The following is a 19501-nucleotide window of genomic DNA, read 5'->3' as shown; positions in this document are numbered from 1 at the left end:
GTACTCGGTCTAGATGACTAATTAGGACGAGTAATATTAATTCCTTTACTTTGAAGTTGCTTTTGTTGGTAGGCAGCAACTAAACCTAAATACTATTATTATCAAAGTCACAGAATCAACTAGAACATTGTCATCATTCATCACCATCGTCAAATTGAAAAATATATATATTGTCAACAAATTAATATATGCATGTTTAACCATCATTCGAGTAACCATTTGAATATTTGGATATAACAAAACATTTATCAATTTATTCGAGTAATTAATTTGCCCCCTAAAGAATATATATTTGACAATACCATCTTCTCCTTCATGCTCACCTCGTGTCCTCTTTTCTTTCTCTCTCTCTCTCTCTCTCTCTCTCTCTCTTTCTCACAACCTCAAACCAACAAAAAGAAAAACATAGAGGAGAGCAAATTCTTAAGTCTCTTCTTCCTGTCTCCATAACAATGGCTGCCTATGGAAGCTTTCACCGAATATTCGAGAACCCAAGACAAAACAACTCTACAAAGTCGCTTCTTGATACTCTCTCCTCTACTTCACCTTGGAACCCAAGCAAAGGGCTCCACGTCACTACCCACCACCACGACGAAACGCCACCGCCGTATACAGAGATATTCGGTGAGCTTCATTTCAGGGAAACATCCCATTCTTCTTACGAGAAAACCTCAACCGAGAACAGCAGTCTACAGCTGTGTACTGAAGGTCTAGGGTCAGAGAGCTATTACGGCTTGGAAGACGAAAAAGTCAACGGTAAAGGAGAAGAAGAAGTTGATGGCGAGATGATTCAAGTGAAGGGTAAAGATGAGGGAAGCAGCTATGGAGAAGAGTGGGAACCACGAGGGAAGGAACGGAGAGAGTATCCTCCGGCGATGACGAGGATGAGCTTCAAGACGTATAGAAAAGAAGGGAGGCTTGTGTTGGAAGAAGTTAGGATTCCAAGGAGAGAGTTTCTACGAGCCAGCCGTGAAGATGGTCGACTCAAGTTGAAGTTGGTTCAACCTGAGGACGACGACCATGACGAATTAGAGGAAGAAACTGAAAAAGATAAGCATGAAGAAGAGCAATAATTTTTGCGATTTCTCACAGGATTTTATCCCTTTATTCCGCAAGATCAAAATGTAAAAGCTTCTTTATGCGGTTTTGTAGTTAAAATCATGCTTTCGTTGCTCAATCATTTGGCCGAGTTTTTATTTACAACTACTCTAACCCTTCTACAATCTAGTTCTACCAATGGCAAGAAATTTTTATCATCATGATGAAGAAGTTAGATATAGTTTTATGATCCATGAAGAATAATTTTGAAGTAATAACAAAATATGGAAATAAGATACATTCAAATTTTGTTCTTGGCCACATAAAAAGAAGTTAGTATATTAAAGCCAAACCTCAAAAAATATAACTAGGTAAACAACATGCACACAGTGCAGATAAATCGATTCAAATAAAATTATTATGAGTAAAATTATTATTTGAGATCTGAGATTTGTTTGTATAAAACAAAATATGTATCTAATTTTTTATTATTATTCAAATTGTGATTATTTAGTGTAAATTCACACGTGGAATATTTGAATGTAGAAAAGAATTCTAATGTGGTAGAGAAATTTGTATGGACCAAATTAAATGGCTACAAATAGTTTTAATTTATGTAATGAATTTTGATTTACATCTAGTGGCATAGATGTAATTAGTATAATTAGTGAGAATTATTTGTTAAAATATGCTTTGAGCTCTTTGACGACGACACATCAACATTTTTTTAAAAATGTTTAAATATTAATATATAGGGAATGTCGTCATATTAAACTATGTTTTTTTTTTGATAATATTGTGAATAATTAACTAAATTTTTGTATTTGTACAAATTAAAAAAAGTAAAATAATCAGTTTTTGTAACACAAATATTATTTTCAGAGTCACCGCAGAACGTGTAGTGAAAAGGTTTTTTGGCTGTCGATTCATGATAACCAAATGTAAACGTGTGTAACTGTGTACCAGAATGAAGTTTTTGTTTTTGTTTTTTGTAGGAGTCTAAATGAAAAATGATCGTAACAGAGGCCCAGAGATGAGGTTGATGTTGTATTTAAAAGCCCAAATGCTGAATGATGCATTTGAATGTTACCAATTTGTTTATTTTTATAAAGTGTGTTTAAAATTTATCAAGTCAATAGATGATAGTCTTCTTTTGTGTCCTCAGGTCGTCTGGAGTAAGATAAACATATTTCCTAGAAATGATGATTACTTGTCGCCAAAAGATGAAACATATAAAGGCAGAAACTGTAACACATATACAGGTCTTGCGATAAGCTAATTGTTATTTTAATCCTGTTTGACATTTTCTCATATAACAAGAAAAAGATAAAACATATACCAAAAAATGATTGTTTATTGTCCTTTTTTATATTCTGTGTTAAAAAAATGTTTGATTTTTGTTTTTATTTTTGCTAAACTGTTACTATCATTTTTTGTAGTTACCTACGGCTCACACTTTTAATGAAAATTCGTTATTGGCAAAAAAAACCCACGCTCACTCAATTTATTATAGAAAACTCCTCATGTAGACAGTTTTTATATAAAGTAAGAAATATATTTAAATCCTTTTATATTTATTTTTGATAGTATGTGTTTGACTTATATTATTTTTTTTACTTTAGTTTTTTCTTCTCTCAAAGAAAATATCATATCAAAATAATATTAACGAATTAGTAGGGAAAAAATTTACAAACAAAAACATTATTAATCTGAACTAAGTAATGATCCGTGCTAATTAATATACACAAATTTCAAAATTTTGAGGATGTTATTGAAGTTCTAAGATATATTTTGATAAAGAGTATTAATACTGGTATACGAAAAAATATTCATAACTATGTGATTGTGTAAGAAAAAACTATTCGTGAAATGGATTAAAATATATATATGGTGAATGTGATAAGTCGGTCACAATTTCACAAAAATAAATATTTTATGATCGAAGAAAATCAGACAATTTGCAGAAAACATGATTATAATGTACAGTATAACTAATATCACACGTTAATAGGACACACACACCAATATTTTTATTAATAATCACACGTGTTATAAATGAGACACAAAAGCTCTAGAAACAGTAAATCGTTACGTAGCTAATTCGTATTAGGGTAGAACGGACCAAGTCTCAAATCTACGTTAGCCACAAGAAAAGACACCTCAAAAATTATTAGTACGATGACAATTCTGTCGTCATTAAGAAATAAAAGCGGAGATTTAATTCTTTCTTGTAATTATCTGTGGCTGATGGCTCCATCGATCGATTTGTTTTCTTTCTTCCTTAGACTTTTCCTTAAGAAAAAAACTAAAGAAGTCTACGGGTTGACGAAAAAATAAAAAAAGTCTACGGGTTGTCAAAACTTCCACCATATTTTATAATTCTAGTTTTGATATACAAAACTTACAAATTAACTATATAAAACTAAAAATAATAAATTTTCTAAGTAAAACACTAAAGATAAACTAAAACTTATACTCGTCGTTGCAAGGTGTTCACTTAGCAAATACAATATTGATCTACAAAAACCGAAACAGTCATAAATGATTAATATACATTCACCAAGTTTTGTATGTTGATAAATCTTTTGGTTTTGGGTTCTTCTTTATTGATTCTTTATATCCGTGAATGTATATTAATTTGTGGTACTTGTCGTAACTCGTAAGTGGCTCGTGCGTAGCATTTTAACCCATGAGTCGGTGCTTCTGTCTACCTACTGATCGAGCGAGCACCTGCACCTTTTCCCGAACCAAACAAAATTAAATGACAAAAGTGGTAGTCTGCCAAATTAACTTGTTTTTAATTGCATTTTGACAATTCTATATTAATAGAAGCAACCTCATTTAGGAAAAGTCTCGAGTTGACTCGTTTCTTAAGTATAAGTTGGGATTAATCAAGGTCGCAACAACACTTAAAAGCGAATTATTTGATGGGGACCCCGTGCACCTAACAACCCATGACGGCGATTATCTAACTACTGTATATTGGTTTATATTAGTAATTTAAGAGAGACCCCTAGTGACAGGTTAGATGACCCCTAAGGCCCTAAACTATATATTACTATGTTCCCTATTAAATTCAATACTAGTGATGCTCACCTGACCTTGGTGTCCCCCTTAGTCATGGAGACGAACCTCACCTTCGTGTCCTTTATTCTCCGAACTGGTACATGGGTTCCATATCTAGAATTCCGAACACTTAATTCGTTATATGGTTTTTTAAAAAAAATTGAAATATCAGTTTACTTGGAGTACCACAAAGCTAGTTGATATGGGAAGCTCCTACTCTTAAACTAAAAAAGTTATACACAAATTTATCATCATCTTGTAATTAACTGTGAAATATGTGACGTGGAAATTTTCCGAATCTCTTGAAACATGGGGCATATAGTCTAATGATTATATCGGTGTCACAATCTAGTAGTATATACATGGGTGAGTTGTGCACGAAGGAAAAAAAAAAAAGCTAAAATATCAATACAGTTACATTCAAATATCTCCAAAATGTACACTTCATTTGATTTTGGGATCTGTGGTACAAAGTATCACGGTATGTAAAAGGTCATGTAGTGTAATCATACTCGATGATTAAATTATGGAAAGTAATTTGCAACTATAAGATAATACCAAGATAACTAACTTGCAAATGGCCGAACTTATGTCATGAATTAACGAAAATACCCCACAGCCAAGTCTTCTTCATCTCTTTGAACATGTTATATATATATATATATATATATATATATATATTTAAGTCTGTATATGTAAATAAATTAAGTGTTATATGAAATTTCTAAAGAGAATTGTTACATGTACTTCAATTTTACAACTACATACCTCCCAAAATAGTTCGTTTTTTTTTGTTAGGTCAAATATAGGTTCTTCTTTAACAATCATACTTTTATAATATTACGTAGAAATATATCTTCTCTAACCCTAGAAAGTATGACTAATCTGAGTTTGCTTAAAAAAAATACTATTTTCTAAAATTGGTAAGCCCAAATTAAAGAAAAGAAAAAAAATACTTTTTACGAGCCCAAAAAAAGATAGAAACTAAGGAAAAGAGACCGAAACTTGACGTCAAGACGAAGGCTTGACTTGTTCAATACACGTACGTCGACGTACGTGGCTCGTAAAAAGTTTACTAAACAGTAAACACAATAACGAAAGTAATTAAACCCACACACACAAAAAAGAACATCGTTGTCGTTCCCAATCTCTCGTACAGTGAGTTAAAAAATAGAAAAATAGAAAAACGCGTAGAGAACTTTTCTCCTTTCACTCGGAGAAACCAATCTCTACTTCGACAACTTATTTAATGTCGATGAGTCCATGACATTTAAGTTAATAATTAATACAGCTAGCTGCAATTAATGTGTTCGCTATATCATACAGAAATGGCAGACGAGGTTACAACTGGGTTTCGCTTCTATCCCACGGAAGAAGAACTGGTTGCGTTCTACCTACGGAACCAGCTCGAAGGAAGGAGTGATGTATCAGTACACCGAGTCATTCCCGTTCTTGATGTCTTTGAGGTCGAGCCTAGTCATCTTCCGAGTACGTTTTACGTTAACCTCTCTCAGATTAATGTCGTCGCTATAAACTACTGCATCAGAATTCATCATTATGAAAGTAGAGTCATTAGGGCATAATAAAAGTTAGGTTTTCTAGCACGTAAACTTCTCCATTTTGATGTTCGGTTTTCTTGTTTTAGAAAATAGTTAACCGTTTCTCGATCGGTTTAGTCGGTTTTGAATTGGTTCGGGTTTGGTTTGATCAAATATATCAGTTAGAATTATTCAGATTGAACACATGACTATATATGGTACGTAGTGTTGGTTTATTATATATACTTACACTGTCTTGCAGATATGTCGGGAGAGAGATGTCGAGGAGACGTTGAGCAATGGTTCTTCTTCGTGCCAAGACAAGAACGCGAAGCTAGAGGAGGTAGACCGAGTAGAACCACTGGTTCAGGATACTGGAAAGCAACTGGATCACCTGGTCCAGTCTTTTCCAAAGACAACCGAATGATTGGAGTCAAGAAAACTATGGTTTTCTACACTGGAAAAGCACCAACCGGAAGAAAAACAAAATGGAAGATGAACGAGTACAAAGCCGTTGAGGAAACAGTCAACGCTTCCACAGCTCCTCAGGTACTTTTACTTGCATATATATAAAAGTTTCCACTGAAAAGATTCTTGATTTAAGTTTTTAATTAACTTTTTTGTTTTTTGGATTTCTTGAAATATTTGTAGGTGAGACACGAGTTCAGTTTATGTCGTGTCTACGTAACAACAGGAAGCTCAAGAGCTTTTGATAGACGTCCTCCTGTGGGAGTTTTGCAGCCAGAGAGAATGCTTACGAATGAGGTTGCAGTAGCTGGGACATCATCGTTTCGTGCCGAAAGCTCACCGGAAACTTCGATTTCAGGTGGAGAACAAAATGTTGATCTCTTTATGAATGTAGATTTGGTTGAAGGATTAACGGAACCAATTTGGGAATGGGAACAGCTGAGTTGGCCTTGAAGCTTATATAGATTGGCATTTGTAATCAAGCAATGTTTGAATTGCTTATTGTTAGTTTGAATTCTGTGACCTGAAAGATTATTTTCTCTTTCTTTTACCTTGTAATAACGTCATACTTTGAGCAAGAATAAATGACCCAAAAAGTGACATTTGAGATGTTTTCCTAGAGAATGTGGGAGCCATGGGCACGTGTGATTTGTAATTCAGAAACTCAAAAAGTCCAACACCTTGACATTTTTATAGCTAACCAAGACGGAATAATCAACGAAGTGGAAAAAATAGTGAGACAAAATTTAGCAAAAAATAGTACTCCTACTAATTATGTAACTTAGTACTAAATTTTGATAGGCAGAAGATATAAAAGGTGCAAGCAAGGTGATTAATTCTGATTAGTTTACTCATCTCAAAATTAGCATATTCATAGAACCAAAACCAGTAAGTTGTGTGATTGTTTAGACTTAAAACCGAACCCAACAATACAAAAAAAGGCTCATACAAACCGTTACATGGTTTGGTTCAGAGAGATTTAAACCAGGTTCTTCATCTTCTTTGGAAGTTTCAAGCTCTGTCTCGTTTCCTCAGTCTTGTGTGTCCTCGTCGTTCATGTATTTCTCTTGCACAGCCGCAACTGTGAAGACTATATCGTTAAAGAAACAACTCTTTTGTTAAAACTAAAACTAAACTCACAGCTACTGATAAGAGAAGCAATGGTTAAGAAATCAAAATTCTTATATAAAAAAGGATATCTGTTATAATCCCAATCAGTTTGACCAACTGCAATCTTGCTGTATTCAACCACACTTGCATCAATCCCGGAAAATATGTATCCATTGCTCTTGTCAATGAGCTTTACCAGATCCCCAACACTTTCTTTATCCTGAAAACAAAAACAAAATAGTGATAAGATGCTTGCAGAGAGAGCGAGCGAGAGAGAGAGAGAGAGAGAGAGAGAGAGAGAGAGAGAGAGAGAGAGAGAGTGGTGCACAGGGAGATCTTAAACCTGAATATCCAAGGTTGTAAAGTTTACAAGACTGTAATCTTCAATGACACTACATAGCTCTTTTGTTAGTTTTCTGCAAATAAGACCATCGAACTAATCAGATATCGAGAGTGCATATAAGCGGGAGTTGATTAACCGTTCCATGTATATTGAGATGATGTTTTAGATCAAACCTGTACTTAGCAGAGCGAGGATCTCGACCAAGATGGTGCTCCAAGTATGACAAGTCTTGAACATCGGTATAGAAATCTAAATTAAAAGCTACATGACACCAGAAATGGTAGTTAGTGAGTCCATGTTATACTTTTGCAAAATCAATGTTACGAGAGCAAAAAGATACCTAGCTTCCCGTAGCTGCCAATCAGATCGATTTTAGACAAGACATTGACATGTGGGAGTTCCATATGAAGCATTGTGGATAAGGAGAGAAGCAATGCGCTTACATAGTTCCCGGGATCACTACATAGATGGGCATCAATTAGTTGCACAGCAGTTAACTGCAGAACAAAAAAAACTTCATCAGATATATGTAGACTCTTAAGTAAGGTTCATTTAGCATGTAGGTAATAAGAATAGAACAGCTCATACTCTGAGGTTCAATGATTTTATCAGCTTCGTGAGAACATTCTTGGTACTGTTATGAATGAAGAACAACTCCACTTGGCCAGGAAAATCAAAGAGAATGTAATGATCTGCAAATGTTTAAAAACTTTTTTACTTTAACGAAGTGACATTACATTAAAAACAAAAAAAAAGGAGAGACTTATTGTGTTGCTAACCCTTCAGAAGAGGCTTTAATTTCGATTCCAGCCAGTCAATGTTTTTCTCCAAGTACTCCATACAATATACAAGACCTGTGTCATTAAAAATTTTGTTATTGACTTGACCAAAGATAAATAAAAAATATTAAGACGAAAAGAAGAATCAAGATGGCAAAATTCACCTCCATTAGGACCAAGCGAGTGTTCCAGTATAACATCTTCTAACTTAATCAGGTCTTCGATATTCACAGCACACTCATAACTAAGATCAATGTCAAGAAACAACTCACACACCTGGAAAAAATTTCATGGCTATACGCCAATTTCAACCATTTTTTTTAATAATTTGGTATTAAAAAGGATACGGTAATGCATCGTTTGCAGGATCCAAATTAACAATAGCAACCTTCCTGCCGAAAACAACATAACTCAACGTTAAGAGAACATACTTCCGGAAAAGTCCTCACGAATCTGGAAAATCTCTCTTGCAAGACAAAGATGGGGCAACAACATTTCACAACCAAGTAAACATGACTAAGCCAAAATCTCTGGAATTTAACAACTCTTTGATAAAAGCAGTGAAAATGCATAATAATATTTACTTAAGTTTAACTTAACCAGGGTTTGTTGTGAGAGTTAACCATGGTTGGTTTAGGTTATTTTCTTAAGTCTATGTCTATATATAAGGTCTGAGAGAGTGAGAGAGGGTTATCGAGTATTTGGTGAGGTCTTTTAGGGGGAGTGGGAGGAGCTCCATTAATAAAATCCTCAGTTCCTTTTGTAATTCCAGTTATATAATCTATCAAATCCATTTCTATAAGCAAATCGTATCACTCTTGTAAATTAAAGTTTGGAACTTTGTAAATTTCACAGAGCTAGAGACAGAGAAAACAACTAATACGATACAGCTACAAAAGTAAGCTTCTTTCTTTGATCCAAAAAGAGAAAAAAGGAAAGAATATGAAACCTGCCGATAAGAGGGAGGAACTGAGACATGCCATTGCAGTAAGTGGTCTTTCCTGATCCAGGAGGACCTATTACTACTTGTCCAAACACCATGGTTTTGGAAGAAGAAGAATGACACCAATCTGATCAGAACCAACCAGAAAACATTACTTTCAAAGCACAATGAATAATACTCTGTAGGGAACAACAACACCCTTCAAAACAAGGGTCTGTCCTTAATAGTCTAATCACTGAGCTCGTAGCAGGCAATACAAAATAGAAATCGGACAGGTCATATGTTCAGTCGGAAACAGAGAAGACAAAATCCCACCATTATAATATTAACCCAATTCCTAACCCTAGTTTACTACGCAACAAACACTTCACTGGAGAAAGAGAAGCAGAGAGCTTTGATTCAATAACATAACCATCATCTTAGACTCAACCGTATACAGAAGAGAAAAAGAGAGAAGCTCGCCTGTGTAATTTAGTCGGAGATAGAAGAGACTCACCTCAGTCGCCTGTTTCGCCGGAGACTCGTCGAAGTTAAGTTCGTCAACAGTGGAGAGAGACTCGCAATCGGTATGTTTAAACGTGGTGGGGCTTTTAATGGTTATACTCGAACCGAACCGGAAAAATCATAATTAAAAAGAAGGAACCGATCGGGTTTAGTTGGTGTACCCGAATCCGAACCGAAAAACGTAATTTTGACCGGTTCGGTTCGGATAATTTGCCTAGGGGGTTAAAATGTTAGAAAATATTATATGCAGGTGACAATTAAAAACGTAACAATAAAAAAGGGGTTATATACGAAACGTTTGCTCTTAACCTATTTTAAACTACTCTGCTTTAGATCACAGCAAAGCCGACGTTGAACTTTCTCACCGCCGGAGCGCGTGATCCACACTCTCTGACGATATCCGATTTAAGATTCTCCGATGGCGATTATATACGCGGCTGTGGCGAGAGGTACGGTGGTATTAGCGGAATTCAGCGCCGTTACGGGAAACACAGGCGCCGTGGTACGACGGATCCTCGAGAAGCTTTCACCGGAGACCGCCGATGAAAGACTTTGTTTCTCACAAGACCGTTACATCTTCCATATTCTTAGATCCGATGGTCTTACCTTTCTCTGTATGGCCAATGATACCTTCGGAAGTAAGATTTTTGTTCTCCCAATCGTTGGATATGTTTTGAGATTTATTTGGTTATTGACGAAATTTGCCATGGATTCGAAGTGTTTGTTGTATATGATTCCGTAGTTTTAAGGTCGTCTTCTCTGTGTAACTTGTGTTTTTGGTGATTGGATTTGGTAGGGAGGATTCCATTTTCGTATTTGGAAGATGTTCATATGAGGTTTATGAAAAACTATAGAAAAGTGGCGCATCAGGCTCCAGCTTATGCGATGAATGATGAATTCGCAAGGGTTTTGCATCAGCAGATGGAGTTCTTCTCTAGTAATCCTAGTGTTGATACTCTCAATCGTGTTAGAGGAGAAGTCAGTGAGGTATAATAAGTCTTCTTTAGCTCACATGCTTCTTTATATCTCTGTCTTTGGTGGAAAAGGTTAGTTTTCTCATTGTTGTGTTTTGGGGTTTTACAGATTCGATCAGTCATGGTTGAGAACATTGAGAAAATAATGGAGAGAGGGGATAGAATTGAGCTTCTTGTTGATAAGACAGCAACAATGCAAGATAGTGCATTTCACTTCAGGAAACAATCTAAGCGCCTTCGCCGAGCTCTTTGGATGAAAAACGCTAAGCTCTTGTAAGGATCTCTGTCACTTCTAGATTTTATTTGGTTTTGGTAATTACGAGAACGAGATACACCTCTGTCTACATTCTATGTGTTTTAAGTTTTAACTCGCCCTTTTTGCAGCATAGTTTACTAATTTATTTCTTAAACTAGAGATACATTAGTTCTAAGTTTGGGAACTTTCTCCTCCAGAAAAAATCAAAGTATTTGGAAAAGAGTTTATATATTGGCTGATAGAATAGAAGCTATACTCCCTTAGTTCCAGCTCTGTGTAGAGAAGTTTAATAGTTGTTTTGTTTTGATGCATATTCAACGTGATCCAGATAATTATAATAATCATTCGGTTTTAACTATCCTTGTTTGTGTTCAACAGGGTACTGCTGACGTGCTTGATAGTTCTTGTACTGTACATAATAATCGCATCTTTCTGTGGAGGCATCACTTTACCGTCGTGCAGATCTTAATCTCTGGAGGCTATATCTAAAGGTAACCGGAAACAGACCACTGTTTTTGTAAATCAACTCAGTCGCATCCTTTCAGTTTCCAGTCTTGGTTTTTGCATGAAAATGAGAGTGAGTTTGAGGTTACATGTCATAGATGGTCCTCCTCGCTTATGTAACTCTTGTAAATTTCAAATTGATACAGAGGTTTATTGAACACTTTTCTTGTCTTGTAGATTTAGTCACTTGAGTGAGTTTGTTATCTGTATTTCTAAAACCATCTGCGTTGTGTCTTTCAGAATATTGCATTTGCAATGAAAATCACATATTCGTTATTTTTGTTGTTAAAATGACTTTGAGTTTTCATCTTGGTTTACGTTACTGATTTACAAAGATTTGCTCCCTTGTCCCCCCTGTCTCTGTTTCCATTAATTAAAACCATATTAGTTGCCACTCTCCTTTTAGCAAATTTGTCATAACTTTATATATGTCGTCACAAATTTTTGTTCTTATTAGGATCTTAGGAAATTAAAAATTTACAAATGTTGTCACAATTATGTCGAAAACATGTTGCAAGTTTTGCAATAACCTTGTAGAAACCATTGGAAATGATCTTTATAATTATGATTCACCACTATAGCTTTAAACAGTCGAATCCAATCAAAGCGTTAGATTCAATTTAATCCTTCCTCCATCGATGAAGACTAAACTGTATATAACTAAACTATAGGAAAGCTTTAACCAAAATAGTTTCAGCACAAGAAATTGTAAGCACTTTTATGTATATATCTCTTATCACATGGTGGTAGTTGGAAAGAAACTCTTACATCCAAAAAAATCAAGAGAAACGATTGAATGAAATAATCAGCTATATAGTTGTTCTCATAGCTGTACTGATAGACATTGCACATGCATCGGAACAAATGTATCCACTGTATGGATCACAAAGCTTTAAAATGATAGGCGCTCTACATCTTGAGTGACAACTTGCACAGAACGGGCGAGAACTATGGTCGTTAGGAACCACTTCAACTCTAACTTTATTGTAGTTGATGATGTGTCCTGGCATGAGACGTGAAAAATCTCCAAGTACACATGTGGTATGTGCAGTAACCCCGCAATCAGAGCAAGTATAGAACCACTTACTTGGATATGTTTCCGCCTCACAAATATCGCACCAATATTTTCCGTTTGCATTTTCGCCATAGCATAGGGAAAGTGGATGATCGTCGCAGCTATGTTTTACCACTTTTGGTAAATCAGTGCAGTGTAAATCCAGATCAAAGTCACAAGTATCACAGCAAAGTAGATAACCATCTATCTCTGTATAACATGCATCGCAACAGTGATTATTCTTCCTTTCGTAATATAAAGGATGTTTGTGACCATCATGAATGACCGGTTCAGAACGTGAACCACAGCGGACATCTAAAACCCACCAGTCCGAAACATACCTGAAACCAGTAGACTTCACTCTACAAGCCTTACAGTGGAAAACATCGTGGAATCTAAAATCTTTGCTATGAAATGTACGTGGTGGTCTGGACCATAGTGTGAATGGTTTTGTGTTGAATACAAGTCGTTTCTTTTTTGGAAGATTAGCACATTTCTCATGGAGAATGAAACGACATTCCTCACAGTTGTAGACCGGATCGGAATACACAGGAAGGACGCATGCTTCACAACGTGAGCCTTCGTCACGATTGATATTGTCCTTGTTGAGTCTTAGATTGTGCTCTTCATGACTGAAATGCTTGATCAAGTTATCACCCACCACTTTGAAAGGTGCAATATCTTCGTTATCCTCAGGTGTCCCTTCGAGTTCTACTCCATCCCATACGTCGTTTCTTGTTGCACATAGTGAATGAGCAGCGTAGTTGGGGCAAATAGCGCAAGAATAAGCCCCATAGTATTGACTCATATCTTTGCGACAAATCCCACATTTCGAATACCCAACGCCGAGATGATGAGTGAGAGAGATGCGATGATCGTGACGGTTGATGTTTATGACACGTGGTAAGTCAATACAAGTCCGATGGACAACAAACCCGCATTGAATACACATGTAAGGACTTCGATCACCTTGCATCCCGCAAGCATTACATTCAAATGAGATTTGTCTTGACAAGAGGACAAGTCGATGCTCATGCGTCTTATGATGCTCGATAGCAAGAGGTGGTGGATCTTTTGTACAAAACCGGCATACGCTGAAGTTGCATATCGAGCAACGATAAAGCACCTTGTTTGGTCGTTCTCCACATAGAAGACATGTCTTCTCGGCATCACTATTTAGTGATTCGTATAAGAGTAACTCGAGAGGATGTTGAGGATGAGAAGGATGATTTACCTCTTGGAAAAGATTGACACACTCGACATGAAAGTTGACTTTACATTCAAGACATGCATAAGAACATCCACCATTATAGCCCTTGCAAATTCCACATCGGCGCGAGCCTGGCTTTGCTGGTTCTTTCAAGAAGAAAACTGGATGATGATGAGACTTCGGATGTTCAATAGTAACCGGAAATGGATTTATCCCACATGTGAGATCCACGGCGAAATCGCATTTTGATGAACAATGGTAACCAAAAGCAAAAAGAGACTTGCCACATAGATAACATTTACTTGGTTTTCGTAGAGAAGTGTGGAGTTTGAGAGGATGCTGAGGATGAGAAGGATGGTTGAGGATCTCTGATGGAGCCTCGGCACACTCTTTGTGAAAGAACAAACCAGTTGAGGAAGGCTCGTTGCAACGGTAGCCTCCATAGATGGGACCTATTACATTGCAGCCTTTACAAGAATCATTAACAAAACGAGACGAAATGGTCAAAGGGTATCTGTGAGTTGGTAGTATTTTGAGTGATGGATCCATTTTTGTGGTTTGATCTATCGTGATCCAAATGCTGTATGTTTTTTTGGAGAGATCTCAAGGTGGTATACTCAATATAAATGTCATATGTGAACACCTTAAAGATGATTTGTTTGTGGATCTCCCCTTTTAGTGTGTTCCACGAGATTATCATCTTACCATCATATGTTTTTTGAATTCAACTAAAATATTATAATATATAGTTGAATTATTACATATTCCTAACTGTATACAACCTGCACATTAAATTATCTTATCATCGTAAACAACCGATGAATATAATACTAACAAAAAAAAAAAAAAAAATCTAAATTCAACATCTAACGTGTTAACAGCTACGATATATAATTATAAATATTGAATCATTTCTGCAATTTCATATTCCTTATTCTCGAGTCTTGCGATCTCTAGCTTTTTTATAAATAACTTTTGACTGATAAATCCATGAGCAAATAAATGAGTTTTAAATTTGACAAACTGTGCAACTTAGTTTAGATATATGTGCTCACAAAACCTCAATTATACCTGCACAAAATAAATATGAGTTGTAAGGGAGAGAAAAGTGCAATCAGGCGATAATTTATGAGATATGGATGGAACTAGACAACAGATTTACACAACAATATGTTTCCTCCACTCCGCAAGCAATCTACCAAGGTAATCTATTGATTGAATCGGAATGCGATTCTCGCCATAACGTTGGCAAAACTTAAGGTGATTTAATGATGATTGACAAAGAAACTTGCTGCTTGGGATAGCAGAACGAGGCACAAGAAGTAAAAACAGTAACGGTTGGGTTTTTTCCTGACAAAGGCGTTATGACTGTATGTTGCACAATTTAAAAAAATAAAATAATATATAAGTCTAATTTATCATATGATTTTTTGTTTACTTTTATCTGTCATTTTAATCAATAACATAGTGGTAGCACCATAACAAAAGATAATCCAACAAATTACAATTTTTTTTTTTGTCAACTATTAGGCCACAACAGGTCGGCCCATTAGCCTAATCCCTACATTCATAGTAACAAATTACAATTTTAAAACCTAAAAACCTAAATCATACCCTTCATTTCGTAAATTAAATATCTACATCAAAATATTATGGAAAATAATGTCCATTTCGCAAATTAAGCATCTACTTACAGTAAAAAAAATACACATGTTATCAAAATGATCTACACTTCCTTTAACACAATCAAAATTATAAAAAACTGACACCAAAAAAATATCCACATCAAATCGTGTTACTTAGTTATCTCTTGTAAACTGTAACTTTTACATGAGGTTAATCGACCATCTCTTGTAGCACTACCGCTATCTCGCTAGGCAACCCATCAGCCTTTGGCACTGAAAGATGAAAAAAAAACAAATTTATGAGAATGTTTTTTATTTTGCTATTTATTATACTATTTCAATTTAGAATATTGTACTTTAAAGCATTTTAATTTGTGTATCCCCTATATAATAAAACGGAAGTACACAACATTGTTTTGTAGACTATATAATTTTAATAAGTTGGTTACAAATAGGTTATAGATTAAGTTTTATATTATTTGTATAGTCTCGATTTATTGTTTCCAAAAATCATAAAGAGAATATTCTAAAGAATCATTTGATATCATCTAACTTATCATATTAATTTTCTTTATTAAATTATTCATCAAATAAAATCCTTTGATATCTAACTTAACATATTAATTAGTTAATTATTATTATACTTCATCTCTCATTTTATATATGAGTCTATTTTGTGAAACAAATAAATTCTCATATTATGTATTATAACTAAAAATAGTTTTATTTTCGGATATACCATAAGTAGAATTTTTAAAAACAAATATAAATGATTCAATCTATAAAATATTCAATTTTGATTAATATTATTCTTTAAAAATAATATCTATTGAATTAAAAAAATTACTGAGTAATGGGTCAAAATTTGAATATTTAAATTCAATTTCATACTTTTTTGTTGAATTTTATAATTTTATATAATATAATAAACTTTAAATAATTTATTTTGAAATATTTTTAAAATATTGAAACTTGATATTAAAGTTAGAAACTATAAACACTCTAAATTGGTTTGTTATAGCAATGTCAATAATATGTCACTATAATATGAAAGAATTTAAAAAAACTAAGTATATTAAAACAAAAAGTATAGCAATATATTAAATTACCCATAATATAATAACTCATTTTTTTAAAACCAAATTCACAAAATTATGTCTTATAATGACATTCAAGTCATGAGGTAGAATATACATTGTTGAAATAACTTCACATACATAAACTAATACAACATATTAAAATTTTATTTTAAAATAGAAAATATACAAAATTTTGTATAAACTTAAATTTAACCAGTGTTATAGCACGAGTACTTATCTAGAATCATTAACAATATAAAACTTACAAAATAAGTGTCTTTTTCAAGTCATCATATTTAAAATATGATTTTATTACATAATATTTTATCCAAAAAAATTATTAAAAATTATCACATAAATTATATTTTATAAGAAAATTACAGTGTAAATAAAATAAATTTCAACCCGTGCTCTAGCACGGGTCTTAATCTAGTTATCTATGTAAACCATAGAGATACTAATCAAATGTGATCTTAACAAATGTGTGTAATCTTTAGAGAATATTTTCAAAACCAAACTTATAGCCGACTATCTCTACCCTACCAAAAAAATAGCGGACTCTCTCTAAAAATAGTCGACTTTTTTTAACATCTAACAAACTTCATTAATATGAACCAGAAGTATACAAGATTAGTAATGAGATTACAAATACAATCAATGGTTTATGTAACAAAGAAACAAAAAGCAAATACTTAATCATCTTTGTTATTTCCGTCAATCTGGTGTGACTATCTTACTTGGGTTTCATCTTCTTTTTATTGATGAAATATCGGTAACGCATTCGAAAGTCGCAGGTAGCGACCCATCTGTTACATTGCATAACCTTCAAATTGATCGAAACTCTCTTAAAGTAAGAGATGTCATTGATCTTGATTGTACTTAAATCCCATTTCTGTTGATATGGCCTATGTCGTCTTCTTCTAGTTCTCATATTATTTGCCATCCACTCCTCTGCAACATATTGTTTCCATGGTGGTTTACATGTTGTTCGTTGCAAGCACAAAAATCTTTGATACGTTTAACAAAAGGTTTATTCGCATAATTAGCATTGATTTTTTGGTATCAAATTAGTTATGTTAGATGTTTTTTTTTTGTTTTTTTGGTAAGTGTATTGTGTAGCATATGTGGTAATTGTACGTTAATTATAAGGTGACTGGAGAATTATTAGTCAAAATTTCAGTGATTTGCATTGTGTGATTTAGGCAGATATTAACATTTAAACATATGCCATTATTACTGTTCATTTATGGATATTTTTAGGCTTTATTCCTCGATTAGTAATAAACTAACAACTATTATATTTTTGTCTGTTTTGCAGGATTAATCCTATACCCAAGGCCCAACACGCATACAAAAATTTTTAACAATAGTAAAGCCGAATTTTAAATCAATATCCATGCAGCTGGATAGGTTGTCGGATTATCCATTGGGTAATCGGATAAACACGCGGACCCTACAGCTAAAATAGAATCTTTAGTTTTTTAGTCATTTTTGTCCTTTTTGATTTCAATAAAGTGTCTCCTTTCTTAATAACTCAGTGGCAATTTGAGTAATTAGATTATGAATTTTGGACATTCTCCAATTTGTACTTCTCTTTTAATTATATGAATATTATCTTTGTTTTTAAATTAATGAACTATGCACCATGTTAAAATAATTTAATAACACTAAATTTATACAAAACAACATTATGTGCTGATAACCTTTATGCATACTGGAAATTATGATTAATTAATTATAAAAAAATATTTTTTGAATAAAATTTCAATACAGAAATATTTTAAATTTTTTTAAAAAATATTGTCTATGTTACACACAATAATTTCACAGTGTATAAACAATTACAAATAATATTTCTTCAATTACATATTTTCATTTTGGCAACTAATTACCTTATATTGATTATTGTTTACAAAATTCTCAAAATTAATTACTTACACCATATTTTCATTTATTTATTTTTAAACATTAATATTATTTACTTATTATTTTAGTCTTCTTTTATTTTATCCAAATCCATAACAATTTGAAAAAAAATCTCTGTTTTCAATATTTTATTGTATTTAAACTCATTATATTACCATTTACTTGCTTTTTTTTTCTGTTAAAGGGCTTTCATTGAATTAATAGAAATTGAAAATGTTACAGAGAAACAAAGTAGAACCAGATACAGCAAGATAGTAAACCAACAAGTGGTAGAAGAGGAAACCAGGAAGAACAGATTAGCAATACCAAGAATCTGATGAACAATACCTACATGGAAGAGTTCCAACGTTGAAGAAGGAGATTACCACGTTTACAACCCAATTGGTGGAGAGCTTTACACTTGTAAATGATAGTGGGGAGGACAAACTCTGCAACTTTGAGCGGAGGAAGGGTGAGACCATCATGAAAACGTCTATTTCTCTCCCGCCATATTTCATAGATGGAGCCTTGCCAGCCTTGTAGAAGAGCAAGTTTGGTAAGCGATGACCCAACTGCATTTGGGAGCCATAGAAGAACTTGATCCCATTGGAGAGGAGGAGAAGAGATATTAAGTCTCTGAACTATCGAGATCCAAACCTGAGCTGAGAAGGGACACTCAAAATAGATATGGTTTCAAGATTCATGAGACAAGCCACAGAGGAGACAGACCAATTCTATATCCAAACCCCACTTAGACATGCGATCAAGTGTAGGGTTTCGATTAAGCACAAACAGCTATGTAGTGGTAGCATGACGAGGAATGGCTGCTTTGTGCCAAACAAGAGGAGCCCAAGCCTTTTCTAGGTTCTTCACTCTCACTGAATTCCAAACTGCTTTTGAAGAGAACGACCTGAAAGGCATCCCCTCAATTTTCCACACTGGAGTGTCGGTGGAATTGGATAAAGTAATTGTAGAGATGAAAGAGAGTAAGAGAACTTGCTTATCCGTTCTAGCATGAGGGAGAGACCAACCATCACCGTTCCACAAGTCACCCACCACTGAGAACAGAGGGATCCCTAAACGAGTGGGACCTTCCGTACCAAGA

The 19501-nt window shown here is 34.1% G+C and overlaps 5 protein-coding genes across 6 annotated transcripts; 3 read left to right on the top strand and 2 right to left on the bottom strand.

The window, feature by feature from the left end:
* Positions 1–312: 312 nt before the first annotated feature.
* LOC104706527 (uncharacterized) lies at positions 313–1177 on the top strand. The gene has a single exon (XM_010422726.3). It carries the CDS (start codon positions 453–455, stop codon positions 1071–1073), a length of 621 nt encoding a protein of 206 aa, XP_010421028.2. The 5' UTR covers positions 313–452; the 3' UTR covers positions 1074–1177.
* A 4223-nt stretch (positions 1178–5400) lies between these two features.
* On the top strand, positions 5401–6717 carry LOC104706526 (NAC domain-containing protein 90-like). The gene is made up of 3 exons (XM_010422725.2): positions 5401–5592; positions 5905–6191; positions 6294–6717. The coding sequence occupies exons 1-3, from the start codon at positions 5409–5411 to the stop codon at positions 6561–6563; spliced, it is 741 nt and encodes a 246-aa protein (XP_010421027.1). The 5' UTR covers positions 5401–5408; the 3' UTR covers positions 6564–6717.
* A 204-nt stretch (positions 6718–6921) lies between these two features.
* LOC104706524 (GPN-loop GTPase QQT1) lies at positions 6922–9909 on the bottom strand. 2 transcript variants are annotated; one of them, XM_010422723.3, is made up of 11 exons: positions 9782–9909; positions 9292–9412; positions 8690–8734; positions 8507–8586; positions 8343–8417; positions 8152–8255; positions 7904–8060; positions 7737–7824; positions 7564–7636; positions 7310–7440; positions 6922–7193 (listed from the first exon to the last, which is right to left on the bottom strand). In XM_010422723.3, the coding sequence occupies exons 2-11, from the start codon at positions 9381–9383 to the stop codon at positions 7142–7144; spliced, it is 897 nt and encodes a 298-aa protein (XP_010421025.1). In that variant the 5' UTR covers positions 9384–9412; positions 9782–9909; the 3' UTR covers positions 6922–7141. The 2 variants fall into 2 exon arrangements, with proteins under 2 accessions (XP_010421025.1, XP_010421026.1); XM_010422724.3 differs by having other exon boundaries at positions 9748–9856.
* Positions 9910–10034: 125 nt separating this feature from the next.
* LOC104706523 (vesicle-associated membrane protein 714-like) lies at positions 10035–11799 on the top strand. Its single transcript, XM_010422722.3, has 4 exons — positions 10035–10427; positions 10586–10776; positions 10873–11036; positions 11398–11799. Exons 1-4 carry the CDS (start codon positions 10208–10210, stop codon positions 11486–11488), a joined length of 666 nt encoding a protein of 221 aa, XP_010421024.1. The 5' UTR covers positions 10035–10207; the 3' UTR covers positions 11489–11799.
* Positions 11800–12214: 415 nt separating this feature from the next.
* On the bottom strand, positions 12215–14453 carry LOC104706522 (uncharacterized). The gene has a single exon (XM_010422721.2). It carries the CDS (start codon positions 14334–14336, stop codon positions 12333–12335), a length of 2004 nt encoding a protein of 667 aa, XP_010421023.1. The 5' UTR covers positions 14337–14453; the 3' UTR covers positions 12215–12332.
* Between the last annotated feature and the right edge of the window lie 5048 nt (positions 14454–19501).

The sequence above is a fragment of the Camelina sativa genome, chromosome 8 (genome assembly GCF_030686135.1).
Source record: "Camelina sativa cultivar CO46 ecotype springtype chromosome 8, ASM3068613v1".
In the NCBI taxonomy this organism is placed as follows: domain Eukaryota; kingdom Viridiplantae; phylum Streptophyta; class Magnoliopsida; order Brassicales; family Brassicaceae; genus Camelina; species Camelina sativa.
The sequence above is the reverse complement of the archived record's forward strand: the minus strand, read 5'-3'. Positions and strand labels throughout refer to the sequence as shown.